Source organism: Myotis davidii, unplaced genomic scaffold (assembly GCF_000327345.1).
Source record: "Myotis davidii unplaced genomic scaffold, ASM32734v1 scaffold292, whole genome shotgun sequence".
NCBI lineage: Eukaryota > Metazoa > Chordata > Mammalia > Chiroptera > Vespertilionidae > Myotis > Myotis davidii.
The window spans coordinates 3648373-3673674 of record NW_006285042.1 but is presented as its reverse complement, the minus strand read 5'-3'; the positions used below and the strand labels follow the sequence as shown (position 1 = coordinate 3673674).

The 25302-nt window shown below is 41.9% G+C and overlaps 1 protein-coding gene across 1 annotated transcript in view; it reads right to left on the bottom strand.

Moving 5' to 3' along the window:
* The window catches only part of PHACTR2 (phosphatase and actin regulator 2), a 170513-nt gene that overhangs the window by 50816 nt on the left and 94395 nt on the right, over positions 1-25302 (bottom strand). The window contains exon 3 of the mRNA XM_006755389.2: positions 1454-1534. Coding sequence (XP_006755452.1) covers positions 1454-1534 — 81 coding nt within the window. The remainder of the gene's footprint in view (positions 1-1453; positions 1535-25302) is intronic.

The window sequence follows — 25302 nt, the reverse complement described above, 5'->3', positions numbered from 1 at the left end:
CTTTCCTAGCTACAATTTTTAATTAGATAAAAAATGGGACTTTAATCTCTATCTTTAATATTCATTGACAGTTTCAATCATAAATTTTCATTTATTTTCCTTTTTATAATATTGAAATAGAGGTGACCAGGCCGCACTCAGCTGTCAGTGGATTTGAAACTCCTCTCCTGCCTCCAGAGAGATTAGAGAGGAGACAAATTTTTATACTGTGAGCTGACCTTCAAGGAAAAAAGAATTAAGGATGTGTATTTTTAATTTTTAAAAGTCCCAGGCAGGAAATAAGTAGCTTCAAAGTAATAGAAAATTAGGGAAGACGAAATTCATTCATAAAATGGAGTGGAGAAATATATAACAGGCCAGAAATCAAAGTAAAATACCTAAAATTGTGAGGCTTAAAAAAAAGTAGTATTCACTCCAGACTTCCCTGTTTTCTTTGAAGCAAGAATAAAATAGTAAAACATTTCCTAGCTCCACTTGGATTATTCAGACATTGGAAAAAGCGTGTCATTTGGATTTATAAGTAGTGAATGCCAAAAGATGTTAATTTCCTTGCAAGGAACATAGATCAGGAGAAGAGCTCCAATTTAATAGCTTATTATTTGTTCCTATAAAAGTATAATAATAACAATTTACCCCAGTAAATGTTAGGGAGGGGGAAGGCAGGAGGAAAAAAACAATGTTGGAACAAAAAATTTATTCAGTTTCAATAGTAGTGGGAGCAATGAAAATTATACAGTATTATTTACTTGAAGAAATAACCAATCTTTTGAGAGTCTATCTCAGTTTCCACCTAATTCTTATCTTTTTAGGAGAATAGAGAAAAAAAGGGAAGCAGATAGAGGTAGAAAAAAATACCTGGAAATAATTGTTAGTGAAAAGGTGAGAGACAGATCCAAAGAAATGAGAACAAAAAATTACTTGAGAGAATGATAAAGCTAATTAACTTAATTTGCCCATTCATGCCTTATTGATTGTACATTTGAGTGCATTATAAAGGACAAGAGAGGTATGTTTATCATCTCTTTTCTCTCTCTTCACTTTTACTGGTAGACTTAAGAAACCCAACTCAGGAGCCAAGCTAACCTCGGCACTTACGCAAACTGAGTTAACTTGCATGGAAAGACCTAAGCTCAACAGTAGAGATAAGAAGCAGTCCCATAAGTATTTGTATCTTTATCTGTTTCTCCAGCTACAGGGTACCTTTGTAGAGCTTTAGGTTTAGAGTGATAAAAGGTGAGGATTCACCAAAAAGGTAATTGAATTTCTTTTCCAGAAGACCTTAGATTCATTGCAGCCCACAAAGGCATTCTGAATTAAAGCAAGATTCCCGTAGGGCTGCCCTCACTGCTTTATCTCCCAAAGACCACGATCATCTTAAGTTTCAAAGGAAAATGAAAGAAGGACCAAAGAAGGAAGGATCAAATTATTTTAAATGCATGATTAAGTTCCTCACCTTGATCAGGCAATTCCTTAAGAACTCCCCTTCTTATCAGCTCCTCTCTACTTTGTCTTGTGGATATCTTCCTTTCTAATACTTTTAAAAAGAATAAGCACATGTAAGAATCAAGTCATTGCTCAAAATAATTATGAAAAACATTCCAAGTACATTCATTCTGTTCACGGGAGGACTCAAACCCCAGTTTGTCTCGTTGTCTAGCACAACAAGTGATTGCAGTCAACATAATGAGGACAAGGGCAATGACCAGAGCCCTTGGTCTGAAACCCAGCTACTGGGTCTGGTCTTCAAATGATGGTGATGGGCCAAGAATCCAGAGAAATTACTTCACATCAACTACTTCTCACTTCCAAGTGTTTCTTTCTTTAGTAATGATGCATTCTAAAACTTAGGTTTTCATGAACATAAAATGTATATAGAGAATATGTATATTTACAGTAAAAATCAACAAGTAAGCAAACTTTCAGTAAACATTCGGGTAACCCAGAGAGAAGAGATGACTTTTTCAGTGTTTTTTCTCTCACACATCCTATTATAAAAGTGCAACACATCAGATTTCTGTAACTCTTTTCCTTGCCATATTAGAAAATTATATAGTGTTCTTATATCCCCCCACCTATCCCGTCTTAGGAAGATGAAGTCGAGTCATGCAAAGGGGTGGGACTCTCAACACTGCTTATTCTTTCTTCTGGAAGAATCTAAATTCCAGTTACACCCTGTTCAAAACAGCACCCTGATGTAGCAAAGGGCTCTTTGGGGAAGGACAGGTACCCTGGGGAGCCACAGTAGGACTGGATTCTGACACTCTCTACAATTCCAACTCCAGACCTTCTAATCTGCAAGTCCTAGAGACACCCTGGACAACACAATTACCCCAAGCCATGCCCTGACACACAAAAACAGAGCCAATGATAACACTAAGAACATGTTTTTTGTTGGGGGCGGAGAGGGAGGGGGCTCCAGGTGGCCTGAAGCAAGGACCATTGGAAGGGAGGAAGAAGGGAGGGGTGCTCTGGGGCTGGGAGCTATGTATTAGGCACCAGAAAGTCCTCAATAATTGTTTAGTAACACCATGAGCCCCAGAATAGCAACACTTAGTCTCTCTTGAAGAAATTTGAACATTTTTCCTTTCTGATAACTAGAATTGGTGTATTTATTTTTTAACCTGGTTGCCAGAAAGGCCAGGGTAAAAGTTGATATTTAACACAGATTTCATATGACAATTCACGGGGAAATCTGTTTCCCCCTCGTCCCTCAGTGACCTGACTTCATTTATATTCTATTGACCGCCTTTGTGCTCTTTGTTCTAGGTTTTGTCAAAAATTTTTGGATAGAATCAGAATGTAAAACAACCAGAAAATTAATGAATAAGCAAATAAAGAAATAGTGGGGGGGGTGGGGGGGGAGGATAACATCTTACAGGTTCAAATGGAGAAAAACACAGAAGCGTCCCCTGTTCCTTTAGGTTCCCCTTCCACCCCCACCTCTACCCACCCTTCCAGAAGGAAGTAACAACAGCTCACTTAGATGCTGGTGATCTCAGTGGGCAAAGTTATCTGCGAGTGGGGGGGCGGGGCAGCGGGGCCTGTTCTTTTATGGGAGTTCTTTTAGGCAAAAAGAGAGCTGCTATTTACCTACAGCTTCGATTTGCTCAGGCTTTGGTCAAAGAGGAGGGAACCCCTGTCAGCGCAGGAAGCAAACAGCAACACCCACAGTGACACTGGGGGAGGCTGCCGAGATTGTGCAGGTGGTTAGAGGGCCCTGACCAGGGCAGTCTCCCCTGGAGCCTACAGACCCATTCAAGCTTGACTGGGGCTCTGAGGGGAGGCAGGCCTCTTCCAGGCCGCATCCCCTACTGCTGGGGTGGGGAGACAGACGCCATGCTGCTAAGTCTGAGGATGCAGGTGACACCCTGGGCCTGGGGATGAGGCCACATCCTGGGAGCCAACTGCACTGCAGAATGCAGTCATTGTGGCGTCTGCCTCTTGCTCTTTGGAAACAACTTTCAATTGTTCGCTGCTTCTGTAAAGGGGCCGAAACCACAAAATGGTTGTCAGGAGTCCTAGATTCTAGCACCAGAACTTCCACAATAGTTGTGTGACAGCGGGCAGCCTCTGCAAGTTCCAGGGCTCCTGATCCGTTATCTGGAAACCGAGGGACGAGATTCGATGATCCCTAAAGGACGCTCACCCAGCTCAAATGCTGTGGGACCCTGTATCATTAATCAAGGCCCTTCTGTAAGCTCTGCGTTAAGCACCTTTCAAAATCTTCATTCTTGCTCTGAAAAACCCTCTTAGAGCCCAGACTGCTTCTGCCTTTCCATCATGGATTCCAGAGCAGGCTTTAATTTTACCTTTAAATTTTCTGCTGCTTTAATTCCAACTTAATCTCAGCTAAAAATCCCTCCTCTTTCTTCCTGGTAAATCCTGGAGCTTTCAAGCAGCAGCTTGGCTTCCTGCCAAGACTCAAAACCCACAGCTTTGTTCCTTGGCTCTACCTCCTACAAACAGGGCCCTGATAGGAAAATGCCTCTGGCTATTTGTTTGGTCTTTGGCTGAGCACATTTTTAACACATAAAGCAGATAACTGTGTTTGGGGCCAATGAGAACAAACTGCAGGCAACTGAGCGTGGAAGGTATGTTGTTAGGGCACTAAGTTCCAACCACGGCTCTCCCAGAAGAACAAGTATTTCACTCTTCATCTTCTAAAATATTTGCCTCCTGTTTATATAGTGTCTGTATGTTTGCAGAGCACATTCACCGAACACTTTCATAGGCTCGGAAAGGTTTTGCATCGGAATGAATCTGAGAGTTCATTCTAGTCCAACAGCCACACAAAACAAGAGTCATTTCAGGAACTTTCCTGAGACGTGCTCACCTGCTTGCACACACGTAGAGGCAGGATGGGCGCTATGGTGGAGCCCCCTCTACAATCCATCTCCCTCATTTTTAGAAAGATATTCCTCATAAGGAGTCGAAATCACCTTAACCAAGCTCATGCCCCCCATAGCTCTAGACTAGACTAAGACATTTGTGCATGGAAAACAGCGTGAGCTCCATCCGTGTTCACCGAGAGCAAAGCGGGTTGCTGACGCCTCCTAGAATCTGACCTAAGTATCTGCTCTTTGACTCCGAAGCTCATGCCAATCTTTGCAAGAACAGCGAGGATGCTGGGAGCACCGCTCACAGCTGTAGCATAACCACTGCCGGATGCTGGAGAAGAGGTTTCGCAGGACACTCGTCCCGGGATGAGGTGGCGAGGTCTGTCCACGAAAAGTATTCCCACCAGTTGTGTGCATGGCTCATGGTTACTCACTTGTATCCCAATTTAAAAAGCATGCGTGGTTTTTACACCAGGTCGAGCAAAACTAGAGTTTCTGTTCCACACTCTGCACTGCGTGAGGTAGATGTCTGACAGTCCAATCCTGATGACAATAGCACACACTCCTCGAAGGTGTGAAGGGTGTGCGGTCCCCGTTTTCCTGACTTCATGCTTAGACTCTGGTTCCTTAAGTATTTGAAAGGATCAACCTTCCAAAAACTCCCTCTGGCTGCCTAGCTCACATTCAATAATATCTCAGCTCCTTGGCATGGTGTCCAGATGAGCCATAGGTCAGTCCTCCCTCATCTGTCTCCCTCCTTACCACTCCCTCCTGGCTCTCTCTGCTCCAGCCCCTCCGACCCCCAGCTGGGCCCCTGCATGGTAGCCTCTGCCCTTATCTTGGATGCAATTTCCCCAGAATCCACTGGCTTACTCTATCACTTTCTTCCGGGTTCCCTTATTGGAAATCCACTTCCTACACACCCAGTGTGGAATAACTTGTTCCCCTTCCTGTCTTTATCCATCTTCCTACCCTGCAAAATATGTCATCACCTCCTGACACAGAACCTACTCCTTTGTGTCAGTGTAGTCTTGACGAGAATCACAACCCTGTGTTGCTTACTGCTGTCTCCCCAACAGTGCCTTGCAGGTGGTTGGCACTCAGAAGATAGGGGTGTTTGTTGAATAGACGAATAAAAGAAAATAGGCTAATAATGATAATGGTCTTGCTTGCTGCCCCTTTCCTACCTCCCATCTAGGAGAAAGCAAGTGAGGCTTGTGGCAGAACTCGAAGAACAAGAGTCTTCTGTCTTCTCCTTCCTCTACTCTTTGGCTGGGCCAGCTGAGGGGAAAAGCCTCAGCTCTCCATCCTATGGCTCATCTGAAAAAGGCCCCTGTATGTGCTGGAAAAGGGCAGTCATCATGTGTACAGGACACCAGCCAACTAGCAGGGTGTAACACACGCTCGGGCTCATCATAAATTACAAGTGATTTACGATGTCCTCTGGGCGCAGAGCCTGCATGCGGGAGGGGCAGCTGCGGCATGTGGCACCAGCTCCTCTCTGCGGACGCACGGCCAGCACTTTCTACTCCTTTGGAAGCATCTGTGTGAGTCAATATTGCAGTCCACAAGCCACTGGTGTTTTCTTTTGGCCAGAAAAGAGAGTCCTAATGTTCAATTCTAACACCGTTTAATGACGGAACAAAATAGGAAGGTAAATAGAAAACGATTCAATGAGCGTGCCATGTTATCTTCTCGGTCCCGAGGCCTGAATGGCCTCACTGTAGCACTGGGACAGGAACAGAGGAGCGCTTGTCTCGCGCTGAAAGCGTTCTATAAGCCAGGCTTGGCTTTACCTCTCCTCAACAGTAGTGACAGAAAACAGGATGTCAAGAAATGGCCTCCTTTCTCAAAGACCCTTCCTTCACTAGCTAAGGCAGCTAAGTCGTTTAAAGAAACAAACACCGAAATGCCACCCAACAGGACATTTACAAGAATCTTCCAAAACATCTCAAGAATGTAAGGCGGAGAAATAAGCCAACATCCCCACCCAAGAACACTCAGGGGTCTGTCTGGCCACTTCCTTGTTGATCCACACCACTCCCCTCCTCCCAGACCTATAGACTACCTCAGGCCAAACTCCTCAGAACAGCAGCCACGCTTTACCACTGGCCCCAACGACGAACCCGTCTTCCCCTCCCTTTGTTTCTCGTCTCGCTTTTTCACAAATCCGATGTTCAAGTCAAACTCCACTCCTTGCATTTCCTAAACATCGCCAGCACTTCCCCGGCTCCGTGCCTTCTTTTCTTATTTCTTCCTCCTAGAATTGGACTCTCTATCCACCTCGGGTAAAATCTTCCCTGGAAAGTTAGGTCCTCTTCACACAGCGCCCCCAGGTGTTGGATCTCACTACCTGTACCGGCAAGAATGAAGAACTCACTAAGCCCCTAAAGCAGCAGTTCTCAACCTGTGGGTCGCGACCCCTTTGGCGGTCGAATAACCCTTTCACAGGGGTGGCCTGAGACCATCCTGCATATCAGATATTTACATTACGATTCATAACAGTAGCAACATTACAGTTATGAAGTAGCAACAAAAATAATTTTATGGTTTGGTCACAACATGAGGAACAGTATTTAAAGGGCCAGAAGGTTGAGAATCACTGCAAGTAACTTCTGTGCCTCAGTTTCCTCATCTACAAAATGGAATAATGGCTGCTACCTTTCTGGTGCTTTTGGAGATTAAATGAGTTACAACAAGGGAAGTGCTTAGACCAGGGGTGGGCAAACTTTTTGACTCGAGGGCCACAATGGGTTCTTAAACTGGACCGGAGGGCTGGAATAAAAGCATGGATGGAGTGTTTGTGTGAACTAATATAAATTCAAAGTAAACATCATTACATAAAAGGGTACGGTCTTTTTTTTTTTTTAGTTTTATTCATTTCAAACGGGCCGGATCTGGCCCGCGGGCCATAGTTTGCCCACGGCTGGCTTAGACTAGCACCTAGAATGTAGAAAGCATTCAATACTGTTAGCTATTACTATCATTTCTGTTATAGCACATGTACATTTTTCATTGCTACATATGTACATAATTGCATAGTCACGTGACTGTGGTCTAATTCCTATGAGGGATATCTTGTTTATTATTCCATCCTCATAATACCAATATTGCAGAGTAGATACTGTGCACTGACGTGTATTTGGAGGTCGGCACTGGGAGGGAAGGCATGCCTTGTGTTCTTTTCTACTTCTTTTAGAAACAGCCCATCTGAGTTTTAGCCTTTGAGGAACCACCTTCCCCCGCTCTTGGTCCACGTCACTTGTGTGAGGCGAACCCCATCCCTGGGCTCTAGGGCTCCCCTGCTTACCCAGTTATTTCGCTGGCATTGGTGCTTGGTTCAGAGAAGGGCATGTGCTCAAGCTGCACTACTGAGATCCAGGCCCGAGAATTTTGCTGGGGAGAGGAAGGCTTTCTTTCCTCTGCAGCCGTTAAACTAGCTGAATATAAGCTCAGAGTTGCTAGTAGTCCATGTGCACCCACAAAGAGAGAGCCCGACTTAAAGGACAAAACAAATGCAGAGGCACACAGACTCGAAAGAAAGACACGGATTCCTGGGCACAGCTTCCGAGCACCTGGATCCAAGCACGCGTGAAGGCTGTCCATCCCTCGCTTTTCAGTTACATGAACCAATAAATTCCCCGTTCGCTAAGCCTGTGATCCTTCATCGGAAGTGAAAAGCTACGGCTAATCAAAATAGGTATTAAGTAGATGCTTTTAAAAAATTCCAGTAGAGGCTAAAGATTCTCTAGGTATTCAAGGCAGAAATATGAAAAAAAGAACTACACAGGCCCTCTCTTTCCTCTTCAAGAGCTTGAAACTTGACCAGGCCTTAAGCAACAGGAAGATGGAGAGATCTATGTCCCCCCTCTTTTGAAATCAGTGTCACAACAGCTTCTAGAAATCGGATAGAAATCATCATTTATTTGGTACTTCATCAATCCTTCCATTATTCCTGAAAGATAGATGAAGTAAGTATTTTTATTTCCTCAGACTAGGTAAGAATAGTGAGAGTTAAAGAGGTCACATACTTAGAATCTGGTTGAACCCAGACATGTATGGCCAAAAGCCTACCAAGTGCATTCTCCAATCTGACATGATAACTACGAAGACTTCAACTTTCCCACGAGAGGTACAATGCTTTCCAATTTTCCTTCAAGATGTGAGACTGCAGGACAGCTTTCAAAAGCTAATTTTAAATGGCAAAGTTTTAGATGGTAGTACATGCTCAGTTCAGGTTATAAAAGGATATAGTAAAAACTCTCACTCTCACTGGCTCCCTCACCTAGTCAAATTGAGCCCCACTCTTACTCCATAAGCAAATAACTACTTTTATTCATGTCTTTTTAATCCTTCCAGAAAATTTTTTAATCCTCACCAGACGGTGTGTGTGTGTGTGTGTGTGTGTGTGTGTTTAATTTATTTTAAAGAGAGGAAGGGGTGAAAGAGAGAAACATCAATGTAAGAGAAAAACATCAAATGATTGCCTCCATACACAACCCGATGTAGGTATGTGCCCTAATTGAGAATCAAACCCATAACCTTTTGGTGTACGGGATGATGCTCCAACCAACTGAGCACCCAGCCAGGGCAAGAAGTGGTGATCTGTGTCCTGTGCAAACAGCGGCAGCTGAAATCCCCGTGTTTCCAGATGGGGTGAGCTGGGAACAGCCATGGCCGATCAACCCACGGGACTTGTGGTTATTACTCCCAAAGGATGTTCAGGACTAGAACAATGGGCAAGTCCCCGATCCCAGATGTGCCCGGAAGTACAAGTAATCTCAGGAGAGTGATTACAGGCAGGATCTGTAAGCTACGTGAGACACTGCGTGTCCTTCCTTCTTCTAGTCTTGACTCCTATAAACTCATAGAAACACAAATGCATAAGACAGGTGCTTGCAGATTCATCTAGTTAGATGAAAAGTTTCCATTTTGTGTGTGTTTCTCATTTCTTGTTTCTTCACATTAAAATATAGTAAACCCAAGACAAGATGAGACCACAAAAGGGACAGATGTTTAAAATGAAGATGACGACAATTTTTTTTGAGGTGGTTAATGTTTAATTTTTAACAGCCTATTTTACTTAGTTATCCTATGAACAAAACGTATTAAAACATCACCAACTCAAACTAATAGATGTGAATAACCAGCTTAAGTTAGTCAGATGACTGAGTGGGCCTGTTTTCCAAACCCATGTTTTTCACATACATATCTAATCAGAACAGGTTTCTTAAGATCATTAAAAAGCTTGTTTTCTTGAGCATTTTAAATATTCCCCTCCTCTACCTACCATCTTGCCCACACGAGAGAATATACAGTATTTGTAAAAGAACACTATTGCCTTGGTGAAACTGGTCCAAGCCTAGGCTAAACCAGGAGGGATAAGCAACACCCGGTTCCTGCTTGATCCTGCAGGAGAACCAAGGGTAACTTCACCTGAAGTTTATATTTTCCAAGACAAAACACCGAAAATGTTGGGGCCTTGGGGAAAAGTCATTATACCTAATGCGCAAGGTGTGACTGCAATGCTAACTTTCTACTTCAACAAAACGCCCCCTTTCAGGAGTTTCTCTTCCCATATCTGTTTCAAAATGCCTGGTTATTAAGGTGACATCAGGGTCTCCTAATTCCTCTTGGAGATTGAAAACACTAGAAAGTAGGAAATGGATCAGGAAGTACATAGTCTAGCCCTTTTAAGAATACAGCTTGAGCCCGGCTGGCGTGGCTCAGTGGTTGAGCGTCGACCCAGGAACCGGGAAGACACGGTTTGATTCCTGGTCAGGGCACATTCCCCAGGTTGTGGGCTCGATCCCCAGTCGGGGGTATATAGGAGGCAGTCAATCAATGATTCTCTCTCACCGCTGATTTTTCTATCTCTCTCTCCCTCTTCCTTCCTCTCTCCAGAAAAACAAACACATATTTTTTTTTAAAAAAAGGATACAGTTTGAGTTCAAATCAAGGCCTTGCAGCCTGTCACCAGGTGACCACAGGCAGGCCCCTAAACTCCTCCCTGTCCTTCTCACATGGAAATAGAGGTAGTAAAACCTAACTTGGATGGATATTAGGGTGATTAAAAAACAGCTTGTAAAGTGTTTGACACAAAGCAAGGGCCACAAAAATGTGAGTATTTTTCCTCCCCAACTTTCCATTTTCTCCTGTCTACACGTGTAGATATCCCTTTGACAATATCCCATTGATATTTTTACTTAAATATGCTATTGATCTAGAAGGCAGCAGAGGATAAGGGTTAAGAATGCAGACTCGAGCCAGGCTTCCGAGGTTCAAAGATGGGTTGTGCTGCTCACAAGCCCTGGGACTTTGGGCAAGTCATTTAACTTGTCGGTGCCTCTGTTTATTCATTAGTGATATGGGAATTATGATAGCAACCTACTTTATAGAGTAACTGGGGAGATTACGAGCATTGAAAACAGCATCTGGAACATTACCGTTAATATCCACGTATCTTGTTCTTTAAGTTTAATCCCAAATAAAACTGCAAATGGGTAACAGAAATAAAGGTGTGGTTTTTTTTACTTTTATTTTTTTTAAAAAACAACACTTTACTTCATATGTTGCACACGTAGCACATTATACAAAGTATTCAAAGGAACATTTCAAACCTCCTGGGGTACTAACTAAATTGAACTTTTTAGCATTGAATTGAGAAATACAGCAAACAGAAAGGACTACATAATGCCAGCAATAGGTCAACATCCCATTTAAATCGGTGATTAAGTTCTAGTTGGTGTCACTAATATTTTACACTTGGTTCACCTAAGGTTTTCTTTAAAAACAAATGAAAGCGCTGGCGGGGAGAGGAAAGGGGTGACTGTTCTTACGTTTTTCAAGATGAAAAGTTCTAGACTAGAGTTAGGCTGCAGCTCCATAGAAGACACTTAACAATGGTGACGATGGTAAATTTTATGTTACGTGCTTTCTACCACAATTTAAAAGTAAATTAAATTGTAAGACATTTTGGGGCCACATTAATGCTGAAAGCCATATATCTAAGATGAAAAATAGGTCACAAGGATTTTTCAAAGAATTTTAACCACATGCATGTGTAATGTGTTTGCTGTTTTCCAATATCCAGCCTTCTCGCTAACCATGCTTTTTATTCTCTCATATTTCCTACATAGTCCCTCATGCCCTATCTTATAAAAGGTACTAAGGAAACACTTATACTTTGGAATAAAGGAAACTTCAAGGGTATCCATGTCAAACCCTAGAGAGTCTGGGTTAGGGAAAGCCACTGATGAGAGCCCAGGCCGAAAAAATGTTGTAAGCCTAGAGGTGCAAACTCCTTTCACCTAACCAAAGAAATGAGAACTAAAACTACAACTTATACTCCAAGTGGGAAACAAATCAGGAAAATGTCTAAGCCAAAAAGCGGTCACTTTCCAGGACTGAGCCCTTAGTGATAAAGACCGGATTCGTATCACAGGATGAAAAAAAACAAAACAAAACAAAACCACTAAGGGAAATAATAGGCAAAGGAAATAAAATAATGGACTTTCCTGACATGGGCTCTCTGACCCAGGCCAGAAGAAATTCTTCAGTGCCTTTTTAAAGTGTTTAAAAGTGGCACCACTCCAAAGGAAAATGAATTTAGGAAATTATCCACCCAAGTAAGGCGTATAAACAATCAGATCCTCTCTTAAAGCAATAGGAACTCACACTGTCTCATCCCAGTGGGAGCCCTTTTGTTATGATGGATGAGAACACTGCTCCTTTCCTCCATATCCCACTTAGGAATTACCTGCAGCAGACAAAAGTAGAGACTCAAGGCAACAATTCTACATTTCATCCCAGTGGGTGCGAGTCTTTAAAATATGTCATTTACAATAAGAAATAAGCAAAGTCTATAACATCGCCGCTCCTTTAAGCATGTTTTCATAGAAGGCTCCATGTAAAGGCCTTGCTTATCTGAGTTCACGTGCCCTAGAACAGGGGTGGGCAACCTTTTTGTGAGTGCATGCCCAAACCAGAAAAATCTCTGACTCAAAATTCTTCTGCGTGCCAACCCTAATTTTTTGAGAACATGTTACACCTACTTGATCTCTCTTAAGGTGTACGTATGTGAAGAACCTTGAAGAAATAATATAATTCATTTGAGCGACAAAAACACAGTATATGATGATGAAAAATACATTTATTTTTAAATGTATACATGTACACTGATAGTCCGACAGAAAACTTTATGACGCCGTTTGATATTATCAGTGGGACTTTCGCTGCTGCATCACTGATGACAGAGATTTTACATCACGTTTATATTTCTTAAAATGGTCTTTAAGATAACTTGTTATGTAAAATTATTTATTTATCTAAGATGCACCTACACTGAATTTATCTGAAAAATAAAAAAGTTGATATTAAGAAAAAAATTGTAAATGGAAGATTATAAGAGAGGGTTTTGCGTGCCAGCAAAAGTTACTGGAGAGCCATGTTTGGCACGCGTGCCAGGGGTTGCCCACCCCTCCCCTAGAAGAACCTATCTCCCTGGGACAGGGTGGAGGCCTCAGATTCTAGACAGCCCAACACATTTAAACCTAAAGTGCAGTGTGGATTAAACAAACAATATCATATTTTCTAGACCGCACAGGAAGCAAGGGAGTCTCCATTTAGAAATCAGATGTTATGGTTTATATTTATCTGTGAAAGGTGGGCCCTGACGGTGAGGCCATTCACTGTACAGTTGGCTATTTTAAACCAGTGATGGAAGGTTTCAATATTTATGAAACCACTAATTTCAATCATGACAAATATACAAAAAGCTAACACTATGATCATTCTTTCCCATGAATGGGTTTTACCCCTACAATGAATGATAAATGCTCCATAAATAAATCAGTAGGCCATAATGATCCTTTCTATCCACCCATATGTAGAAAGATTCAATCAAGAAAAAAACTCATTCTACTGGGAGGCAAAGAATGAAGAAGATTATTTAGTCTCCTTCATATTTAATGCATATAGAGGAAATGTGTTTTAATTCCATCTAAAGCCATATTTAGGAAAACAGGATAAAAGAAATTAAAGTATGTATGATAAAATTATTATATATTATCTCTATTCACAGAATCTCTAACACTCATTGGTCTGATTAGGTTCAGTAATAAAATACACAGGTACAAAATAGCTGAATTACACACAATCCCCACCTGCCTCCTCTTTGTGTCAGTGATGCCTCCATACTGACCTTTAAAAACATTGCTGCCATACACAGCAGACAGTAAGAGTTACTCAGGTTCATTATCCATTCATGAGGGAATGGGCCCCCACCCTGTCCATTAAAATTGGTGAAATATTCATTTTGTCTATTTTGGTTTTTCAAGATTCCTTGATGCACTTAAGTAGCTCTCAATGAAATGAACACAACGAATTAAAAACACTTATCTATCCTTTACTCCCCAAATTCCAGCATTTTCCAAATCAGAAACATCCACATGCAAACACCTCATGTATGAGATGGGATAAGCCTCATCAAAAGTCTTTCATTAATTCATTCATTCTACAAATAGTTACTGAATGTTGAACATAAGCCAGGCACTATTTATTCTTGTTGCTTTGGGATGGTTATCAGAGAAGAATAAAAAAATCCCTATTCTCATGGAATTTATAATCTAGTAGGAAGGGGAAACAGATAATAAACAATAGACATAATTTGTAACTGTGAGATGGTAAAATGTACTATGGAAATAAAAAAAGTAAGGCAGTACATCTACACAATGGAATACTACGCTGCTGTAAAAAAGAAGGAACTCTTACCATTTGCAACAGCATGGATGGAACTGGAGACCATTATGCTAAGCGAAATAAGCCAGTCAGAGAAAGATAAATATCACATGATCTCACTCATTTGTGGGATAGAATGAACAACATGAACTAATGAACAAAAATAGATCCAGAGACACAGAAGCATAGAACAGACCATCCAACCTCAGAAGGAGGTAGGGGTGGGGGTGGGGTGGTAAAAGAGCAACCAAAGGATTTATATGCATGCACATACACATAACCCCTGGCTACAGACAGTAAGGGGGTGACAGCATGTGCTGGGGGGTGGGAACGGCCGGGAAGAGATCAATGGGGGAAAAAGAAGGCATATGTAATACTTTAAACAATAAAGAATTGGGGAAAAAAAGTAAGGCAGAAAAAAAAAGGCAGAAAGTAGGGGCCCTACTTTAATGTACTATGGAAATAAATTCATAGTTCATATCATTGAGAGCTACTTAAGTTCATCAAGGAATCTTGAAAAACCAAAATAGACAAAATGAATATTTCACCAATTTTAATGGACAGGGGCCCTACTTTATACCCACCAGGATGGCAATAATAAAAAAGACAGATAATAACAAATGTTGCCCAGAGTGGAGAGAAATCGGAACCCTCACACACTGTTGGTGGGAATGCAAAATCATGCAGCTGCTTTGGAAAACCGTCTTGGCAGTTCCCCAAAATGTTAAACATTGACTTGCCATGTGACTCAGCAATTCCATTTCTAGGTATATAACCAAGAGAAGTGAGAACACGTGTCTACACAAAAACTTGCACGCAAATGTTCATAGCAGCATTATGCATAACAGCCAGAAGTAGAAACAACTCAAATGTCCATCACCTGGTGGACAAAGTGTGGTACTTTCATACAAGTGAATATTATTCAACAATAAAATGAACTTGCATACTGATGCATGGTACATGAATGAACCTTGAAAATATTATGCCAAATGAAAGGAGGCAGTCACAAAAGACCGAGTATTTATTATTATATGATTCAACTTACATGAAACAGAGAGAATAGGTAAACCTACAGAGACAGAAAATAGAACTGGGATTGTGGGGGAAAATTAGGAGTGATGGCTAATGGGATGGAGTTTCATTTTAGGATGATGAAAATGTTTAAAGTTGATACTGGTAATAGTTGCACAGTTGCGAATAATACTTAAAACCATTGATTTACACTTATTAAATGGGTACATTGTATGGCATATAAATTATATCTCAAAAAAGCTGTTAAAAAAAGAGTGCTGGAGGAGAGATAGGGTGATCAAGTTATAACTGAAAACAACACTACCATATAGGAGAGGCAGGAATGTACAGAAGAAAGCACACACATGCTCCCAGACTCAGGTCAGAGCGATGGGGCTGGATGCCAGGAGGCTGAGCATGGTTCCCGGGGCTGGAGCTTGGTGGCCACTCTCACTGCTGGGGGAGCTGCTGCCTCGGTGACAGCTGCTGCAAAACAAATGCTGAATGCCCTTTTCCATCACGAAAGGCCTAATGCAGGTCTTTTGTAAAAGCGAAGGGACGGAAATCGAGTGTTTGAAAGTGGGAGATGCCTGTATGTGCATACAATGAAATATTTTGCAGTCTAAAAAGAAGAAAATGCTTTCCTATGCTTCATCATGAATGAACCTTGAGGACATTATACTAAGTGAAATAAAACAGTATAATAGGACAACTACTGTACAACTCCACTTACATGAAGTGTCCAATACAGTTTCATAGATGTAGAAAGTAGAATGGTAATTCTACTAGGAATTGGGTGGACGGGACAAACGGGAGTTGTCTGATAGGTACAGTGTTTCAGTTCTGCAGGATGGAAAAGTTCTGGAGATCTTCACAACAGTGGAAATATACTTTACACTACTACACAGTACATTAAAAAATGGCTAAGACAGTAAATCTTAAGATATGAGTTTTTTACCACAATTAAAAAATAACACCCATGACAAGATTAAGTGCTGACAAGGATGTACAGCAACTGGAAATTTCTGTATTGCCAGCAGAAATGCAAAGCTCTGGAAAATCGTTCGGTAGGTGCTTATAAGGTTAAAGATGCATTTAATCTATGAGCCAAAAATCTCACTACTCTGTATTTTCCCAAGAGAAATGAAAATTTTTGTTCACACAAAAACCTTTACATGAATATTTATAGCAGCTCTATTCATAATTATACCAAGCTGGAAGCCACCCATATGTCCTTCAACAGGTGAATGGATAAATAAACTAGGTCACACCCATGTCACAGAGTATACCTAACAATCAAAAGGAATGACTGAGACCTGCAGCAACCTGCATGAATTTCAGAGGTGCTATGCTGAGTGAAAGATTTCATGCTGAAGGATTCCAATTTTTATGACATTATTATTATTATTATTATTATTATTATTATTATTATTTGCAACAACACAATGATAGTGAAGAAGAACAAAGCAGTGGTTGCCGGAGGTTAGGATAGGGGGTGGTGGGTGGAGGGGAGGTAGGGTGTGACTATAAAAACTAGCACAAGGGAGATTTGGTGAGTGATGGGCCCTTGATATATCCTGATTACAATGATGGTTACACAAACCTATACTTATACTAAAATTTAAAAAACTGGACACACACACACACACACACACACACACACACACAGAAAAAATATCAGAGTAATGAATGACCAAGAAAATGGCCTCTTTTAAGAAAGTCATGATCACAAATGCAGTGACAAAGAGTGAACTAGTTAGTGGTTCCTTTGTGTATCTGCCTCCCACATAAGCCAACTACAGCTAGTACATCTAAGAAAATCTCAGGAGTGGCCAGGAAGAATAAATACATCTTCCATAGGCTCATTGGCCATGGCCAGAGTCCAAAAGAAAGGCAAGAAAAAGTTTTGGAAAAATAAAAAACCTGTGTTTTTTGCAAGGACTAAGGTTTGAATAACAAACGCAAACTGGTACTCATTGAAAAAGCTCAATCCTAGGGGCCCAGTTTGCTGGGGAAGTCTACAGGAAATGTTCCCAGAGAGGCTACAGGTAACCTTGGGAGAACTAAGGTCTGGACTGTACAGAAACCATTCCAGTGATCTCGCAGCTGTGACCTCTGCTTTCCTTCTTTGGAGAGAAAGCACCCACAGGCAAGCCACAAATATAAGCCAGTTTTCCTCTGTTAACCTTCCACTAAAAGGGAAGATGGGGACCACATTCCTTTGCTCGGGTCTGGAGAAGGTGAACGGTATCCAGAAGGAATGGAAAAATAATACAGTTAAAGGAAGTTACCAAGAGCAATGTTTTGAGGAAGAAAAGAGAAATCAAGACTACCGGAAAGAGGTTGACAGGAGGCAAAAGTTCACACAGAGAAGCGGGGAGCAGGCTGACGCCCTGTGTGGACAGGGAGCTGGGCAGCAAGCGAGAGAGGCTGATGAGAAGAGTCGTACCCAGGCACACCAATGCACAGGGCAGGACAAGCCTCAGAGCCTGGAAGGCCCCCTTTTGCTATTGGATCCCTGTACCCAGAACAGCCCCGGGCTCATGTGGGTGATCAGCGAACATTTGCTCTGTGCGTGAGAACAAGGAGGACTCTTCCAATCTGTGGTCACGGAGGAGCTCTGACCCACGTGTGTGACCGGCGGGTCTCGTCAGAAGGAATGCTGTCTTCTTGTCGTGTGTTTCTTAGGACATGAAGAAGGACACGCCCAGATGTCTGATTTCTGAACTAGGAATCACTGTCTTCCCTAGAAGCAATCAGACAGTCCAGCTTGTCAGAAGTCCTGAGTAGGAAACAGAGAGGCATGGAAGGCTGGGGATTTCTTCTCTTCTGGCTGAAGATCGTAGTACATGAAAAGGGTGGACCAAGAAAGTGAAGAGCTGCTTGAATTGATGGTGTCCCATTTTCGGGACCATAACATTTGTATAATAATGACTGTCTGTCAGGACATTTGTACAATAATGATCAGTGTGTCTGTCCAGTCCATGAAAGTAGAACGATAGGCTGGCAAAGCTGACTGAACTGGCCTACTGGAAAGAACCGCAAAGCTGAATGAGGGAGGGAGATAAAGCACCGAGATAATAGTATAAAACCAGGAGGACAGTAGCTAGGACAGAAAAAAAAAAAAAAAAGTAGGAAACAGAGAGGCATGGAAGGCTGGGGATTTCTTCTCTTCTGGCTGAAGATCGTAGTACATGAAAAGGGTGGACCAAGAAAGTGAAGAGCTGCTTGAATTGATGGTGTCCCATTTTCGGGACCATAACATTTGTATAATAATGACTGTCTGTCAGGACATTTGTACAATAATGATCAGTGTGTCTGTCCAGTCCATGAAAGTAGAACGATAGGCTGGCAAAGCTGACTGAACTGGCCTACTGGAAAGAACCGCAAAGCTGAATGAGGGAGGGAGATAAAGCACCGAGATAATAGTATAAAACCAGGAGGACAGTAGCTAAAAAAAAAAAAAAAAAAAAAAAAAACAGCAGTGGCAACTTCCGGTGCTTTCAGACAAAATAGTATCTAACAAGTGTGGGCAGGATATGAATGGGGGCAGAGACAGAAGAAGAGCAATAAAGGCGCTCTGAGATGTCAACACAAGAAAGTAACTCTTTTGAGATGTGGTGGGGCAGGATGCCTGACAACTCAAAAGAGACAGATCAGATACAAAGGGGAGGTTTAATGTCGGGTGGGGGCAGGCCCATTGGGACACCATCAGGAAGGCATATGCCTTCAGGAAAACACAGAACTGAGGGTGAACATGTAGAAGTGGGAACACAGAAAGAAAATACAACATACAACATGTTGTTATAGGGGGAAAACAAATCACCCAGTTAGGAGGATCTGGGAGACATCGTTCTACATATGGAACATTAAATGGGCAGAAATGCAATATAAACTATCACCAGGGAACTGTCACTTCCCTGGGCACTTACAAGACATTTAGTTCCTACTGATAAATTCTTATCATTTTCATAACAAGATGAATTCCTAGTCTGGATGTGATTCTAAATAGTAACAAAGTGGTTGGTTAAGTGTAATAATAAGAATTTTCGGGCAAGTCACCATGTTATCTTAGCATTAAAAATAGCCATGAGCTAGGGACCTCATCAGGCTTGTTCATCACTGTCTCTAGCACACATTGCATGAGACCAGGTGTTCAAGAAGAGCTCACAGAATAATCTGGACAACTTAGTATGGCTCCACGGTGAGAAAGTGAAGTTAGAGCTAGGAACTGGGAGCCCAGGAAGAAGCTGAGGACCATTTGCAGTCAGTGTTGCTGAAGACTGGGATTGCTGCCCTGGAGACAGACTTAGATGACTGACAAGGTCCTTTACAACCTTAATTGAAAACTCAAAAAGTGGTTTACTAGATTTACAATAAAGTGTTTGGCTTTATGTGGATGGGTCTTAATAGTATCAGGCTTCAGGTGCACTGTGAATTAAACTGAATTTTGTAAATTAATTTGGGCACATTCTCATCAGTCCAGATAATCTAACCAAGCAGTATTGAGGCCACCACTGGCATGTAAGTGAGGCACTGCTTGAAGACAGAGGCAATAATGCATTATCATTTCAACTCACAAATGCATCCTTAGTTGGACTTGATACTTGGATCCACCAAAAAACACCATCAGCAAATGAGGGTTGTAAACCTGGGCTCCATGGAGCTGGCTTTCTGATGGACTGGTTCCTGGATTTAAATTTAAGAAAGGAAGCCATAACAAAATGTTTACATTGCAGAGTTAAATCCCTTCCCTGGATTTCTGCTCCTCCTCTAGTAGAACTGTATAGAGTGAAGTCACGTGATTTGTTAGGAGCCACGGTGCTGGCAATGCAGGGTTGGGCAAAAGTAGGTTTACAGTTGTGAGTACAGGAAACAGTTTATTCTTGTATTATTATTTATTAATTTCTGTATTATTGTCATCTCATTGACTGTAAACCCACTTTTGCCTACCCCTGTAGCTATTAGAATCAACAATCATGAGGTGACTGAATGTGGGGAATTTTCATTGCTAAAGTATTGGATAGAGAGAAGTTTATAATGAACTACACTCACAGTGTATGAACACCATTTTTAGACAGAAGGAAAGGCATATCATTATTTAATAGGATTTCTCTGAGTGCTTTTCTTTCCCTCCTTCTTCTCTTTGCTCCAATGTTGTTGCGCCCTCCTGATAAAGTTTCCCTGACAACTATTTTATTTGTTTTTGTTTTAATCCTCACCCGAGGGTATTTTTCCATTGATTTTTAAGGAGAGTGAAGAGAGTAGGAAAGACAGAGAGAAATATTGATGTGAGAGAAAACACTGATTGGTTGCCTCCTGCACGAGCCCTAACCAGGGCCCGGGTAGGGAAGGAGCCTGCAACCTAGGTACATGCCCTTGACCGGAACTGAACCTGGGACCCTTCAGGACGCAGGCTAAGGCTCTATCCACTGAGCCAAACTGTTTTGAACTGTAACTTCCTTCCCAAATTCCCTATTTCTTGCTTTATTTTTTCTCTTCTCCTGTTCTAATATACTCCCTTACTGGGTTTACTTTCTGTAAACCCCTGCTAGCATGTAAGCTCCATAAGGAAGGGCAGTTCTTCTTCGTTTCCTGTTGTATCACTGTAACAGTGTCTGGCATGTAGTAGGTATCTGAAAGGACAAGTGAGTGTTGTCTATCATGTAAGCAAGGAGCTCTATGTGGACCTGGATGTGCTGCGTGGTTACGGCTGGTTAGGTATCTTCTCTCGCTATACAAATTGGGAAAAGGGAGACATTTTCTCTTCCTCCAAAATGGTGCAAGAGTGAATGATATCTGCAAGTACTTCCATCTTCTCAGTGGACCAAGATAAAGTAAAAATGCAACTAGACCAGTCCTTAACAAACATCACCCTGGGCAAATCCTCTAATTTTGCCTTCCTTTTTAGGTATAGAAAATCAAGCCAGTCAAGAACCAAAATAATTCCTGAGACCAAATCCTTCTTATGGCAAAAACTAGTATATGATGCAAACCAATGTATTAGACTTGTCTTTCAATGAGCAATCCTTACTGATCTGGCTATGAAGTTATCGTCTAGAGATGCAAGATGGCGTGATGGTCTAAAGTATTGGCTATGATGCCAAATTGGTTGGGTTAAAATACTGCCTTTGCTTCCTATCTGGTGTGTTTCCTTGGGCAAGTGATTTCCTCGAGAATAAAAGTGGAATAATAGCCCTAACTGGTTTGGCTCAGTGGATAGGGCGTCAGCCTGTGGACTCAAGGGTCCCAGGTTCGATTCTGGTCAAGGGCATGTACCTTGGTTGCAGGCACATCCCCAATAGGGAGTGTGTAGGAGGCAGCTGATCGATGTTTCTCTCTCATCGATGTTTCTAACTCTTTATCCCTCTCCCTTCCTCTCTGTAAAAAATCAATAAAAAATATTTTTAAAAAAGTGGAATAATAGTAGCACTTAAACTTTGTAGGTTTTGATGATTAAATGAGTTAATGTGAATAAAATTCTTGGAGCAGGAAGTGACACAATAGCATTCAAAAAACATTAGCCATTGTTATTATTAGGAAATGCTGAGTACCTTTGGTAAGTTAAAATTTTTACCAGATGACTCTCTACAAGTTACTCTGGTTAATAGAAAGCTGATAACTTGCAACACTGTTATCTAAAAATCTAGACTGGCATTCCTTCCCCATTTCTAACAAAACAAATAAAAGTCACAATTTTAATGAAGAGAAGTTGCCTTGGTTTTCTTTAGGAGTATAACTTACTTTCAAAATAGGGTCAAAAGATAGAAACATTTTTTCTTTATTATTTTATTGGCCTCTTAATAGGGGTATATGGTTGTAATTATGAGTACAGATGTTTTTGATTAGTATTTTAAATTACTCTCTATTTCCAGTACGGTTTCTAAATCTTCAATTTCTTTTGTGAAATCCTAAAGTACCCAAGTGCTCTATTTTTAGTTACAGAGAATAGAAAATAAATAAGCAATTCAAGGCACATGTAAGTGTGCATACCCGGTACAAATTATTGCATAAGGCACCTGAAGTGGGGCAAAGCTGTGAGATAGTCTCTGCCCTTAAATACTTTACATAGTAAGTTAGGAGCAGATACATAAACTAGAAAAGTGAAAATACTTGTCATGACAGTAGTGCAAGCAAAGGAGGAGAGGGTCCTACCCAGCTGGTGCAGAATCAAGGCCAATAGCTTCAGAAAGAAGAGACACGTATGACCCTTGGTTAGGTGGTAGTCTTTCACCAGCTATAGATGGGGAAGGAGGTGCACAGAGGACAAGGGAAGAGCAATAAGAATGGCCTGGGGACAAGAAGGCTTAGTGCATGCTCAGTGACCTTGTGTGACTGAAGTTCAAGGCCAAAACTAATAAAGCTAGGAAAAGACAGTTTGGGTTACTTTGAGGAGAGCTGAGGAATTTGAAATTCATTTAGGAAACGATGTGGGGTCAGTCACACTTTTTGAGTAGGATGGGACAGAACCCAGTTCCATCTGCAGGAAATTCCCTCGTGGTAGTATCAGAGTGATCTGGAGGGGAGAAGGGAGAGATGGGTGCTCTGCCTACCTATTTCCCCAAATCCACAACAGCCTCGGCTCTCTCCTCCCTCTCAGGTCTTGGGCTGTGTCATTCTGGCACCAGGAGCTCCAACACCTGAGGGTTGGGGTCTGAGGAAGTTACTCCCACGGACCCATTCTGTGTTCCACCTTGTACAGTGAGTTTCTGTCCTGATGCCTTTGGTAACTTCCGGTCCTGGTTACCAGCTCTATCCTCTAGTTCCATAAAAACAAAACAGAACCAAGGATGGAGGCCCTATTTAAGTCTGTTTCCTTATTTCCAGCCCCATCTGCCCATGAATACTACCACTTATGTACCAAGGCGTGCCTGGATTTCCCGATCTCACTCACCTGGATGCTCTGTTACTCTACCCTACCTGGTAGAATATGTGTCATTTTGGTGTGGGGAACCCACTGTTTTACTTGTCTGGCCTGAGACTTGGAAAAGTGCTATCTTGCTCACTCTGGGGTAAGCCTGTGGCATTCTGAACCTTCTCTGCCAGCCTCACCAGCTAGTCAGGTTTCTCTCGTGGGCTTCCTGCCAGAACCCAGCCTCTCCCTGCCTTCTCTGGCACTCTATAGCTTTCTACAGCTAGTACAGCCAATACCTAAGTATAGCAAAGTGGCTACCTGAAATAACTGAGATAGAGGGTAATGAGGACAGGCAAGACAATGGGGATTGAGAAGAAAGGTTGATGTTAGAGACCATCTAAGTAGGAGGAAATAAATAAATGGTTTTAAGAACTAACCAAATGGGAAGATGGTAACAGGCAGGAAAGAGTCAAAGAACTCCATGGTTCAAAGTCTGGATGCCGAACAAAGCCACATCTGCAATGCCTAGGATAGTGGGGTTGGCAAGGGATCTGTTTTGGTTTGGAACATGTTTGTACACAGTGCTTTTCTACTCCCTCGCCCCTCACTCCCTGTGCTCACTCATAGTATTTCCAGCACCTTACCTCTCTACAGTGAAAGCTCCATGAGAGCAGGAACCTTGCTCGCTCATTTGCTGCAGAACACTCGGCTCTGGGACAATGCCTGGCATGTACCACTTTTCAGTGTAGATATATGCAGATCGTATGAATGGATTCTGTGTTAACATGCTGCTCATCAAATGCTTGGGTAAAAGTGTCCTGGAACCTGGGGTTAAGGGATGTGGGTACTGAGAAGAGAGAATGTAATAAGGAAGGACACATTAAAAGAACGAGAAGGGCTAAGACATGTAGTAAAGTCCCCTCAGAGATTTAGGGGAGATGAGAAAGGGAAGAGAGGGGGCAAAAGAGAGCAAGAAAAATCAAGACAACTAAGACAATAACACCTTTTGGAAATCAAGAGGAATGAGGATGTAGAGAGAAAGTGGGAGCAGCAGATACAGGTTGGGTTTTTAAGACACTTGGTCTTGATGGTAGCAGTCTATGCAGAAGTTAGAGGTACAACTGTGTTTAGACACAGTTGAAAGATCCAGAGACAGGAACTTTAGTCTACCTTCCGCTCCCCCCAAAAAAGAACAGGAACAAATGATTACGTAGGGATTAAAAGTGTAAGTAACATTTTGCATTCTAGTGATAGGAAAGGGATAGAACCTAGAGATTAGGCAGTACCACACCTAAGGAGGACCCTGTCACTCAAGAAAAGAAAAGGAGAAAAACACCGGGGAGAGTAAATGGAAAGGGGCCATTCTTTTGCCCTAGGACCTGACAGTCCACAGACCAGCCCAAACAGAGGTGAAGATACAGGTAGCTTTTCTAATTTAACCCCTTGAGTGCTGGGGAGCAGGATCGCACTCCTGTCTTTCGCCAAAAGTGCTGGGAGCGCTATCAAAGCTTTGAAATGGCATCCAGTTCTAAGTCTGCTTTTATTAGTGATGATGATATTGCTAAATATGTCAATGTAGTAAAGGTTTCCTTAAATTTTTGAATATGTAACTTCATTTACTTGGGATTCATAATTTTTTTCCTAAACTGCTGTAAAATCAGCAAAAATGCCTTGGCAATTTTAGCATAGTTCCTAGGATATTGGTTGGCACTCAAAGAGTTAAAGCAAGGTCGGAGACCTGAAAGGGTTTGGGGTTTGGGGCAGGAGGGGGTGGGTGTACAGACTCATCCTGCCCTACAGGACAAGCTGACTACCACAGCAGGCTGAGGACAGAACCCTTCTTACCTCTTAGCATCACAATGAATGTGTGATTACAATGGCATTAATAAATCAGCAATGCATCCCATTTACTACCAACTAAAATTCCCTACAGCAGAAATCCAGACTAGGAAAAGTGGTATTAATCACCGCGTAGTGGAACACAGGAAGATTCATGTCCCTGTTATTATAAAGCCAGGAGTTTAGGAGAAGGAAAAACACAGAAGAATTACTTTTCTTGGAAAGAATTCATCTTCTTGCATATCCCAAGATATTGTGGCTGTTGCCTAAAGGTGTACTTTATAGTTTTCCAGATAGCACATGACTTTGGTCTTATCCAGACAGCCAGATTTCTCTGTTTCTGAGATAATTTATTAAAAGAAGAAAACATTTTTCTCTTGGTTACTTCCAACCACATCGATTTTCCTCTGCATGTGACCTCTTCCCTCAACGTGAAGGAAACACGACCTACCATTTTGTGCTGCCCTTCATTCTAGCCTTTACTTATATTCTCCACAAACTCAGAAAGAATGAAAGACTTAA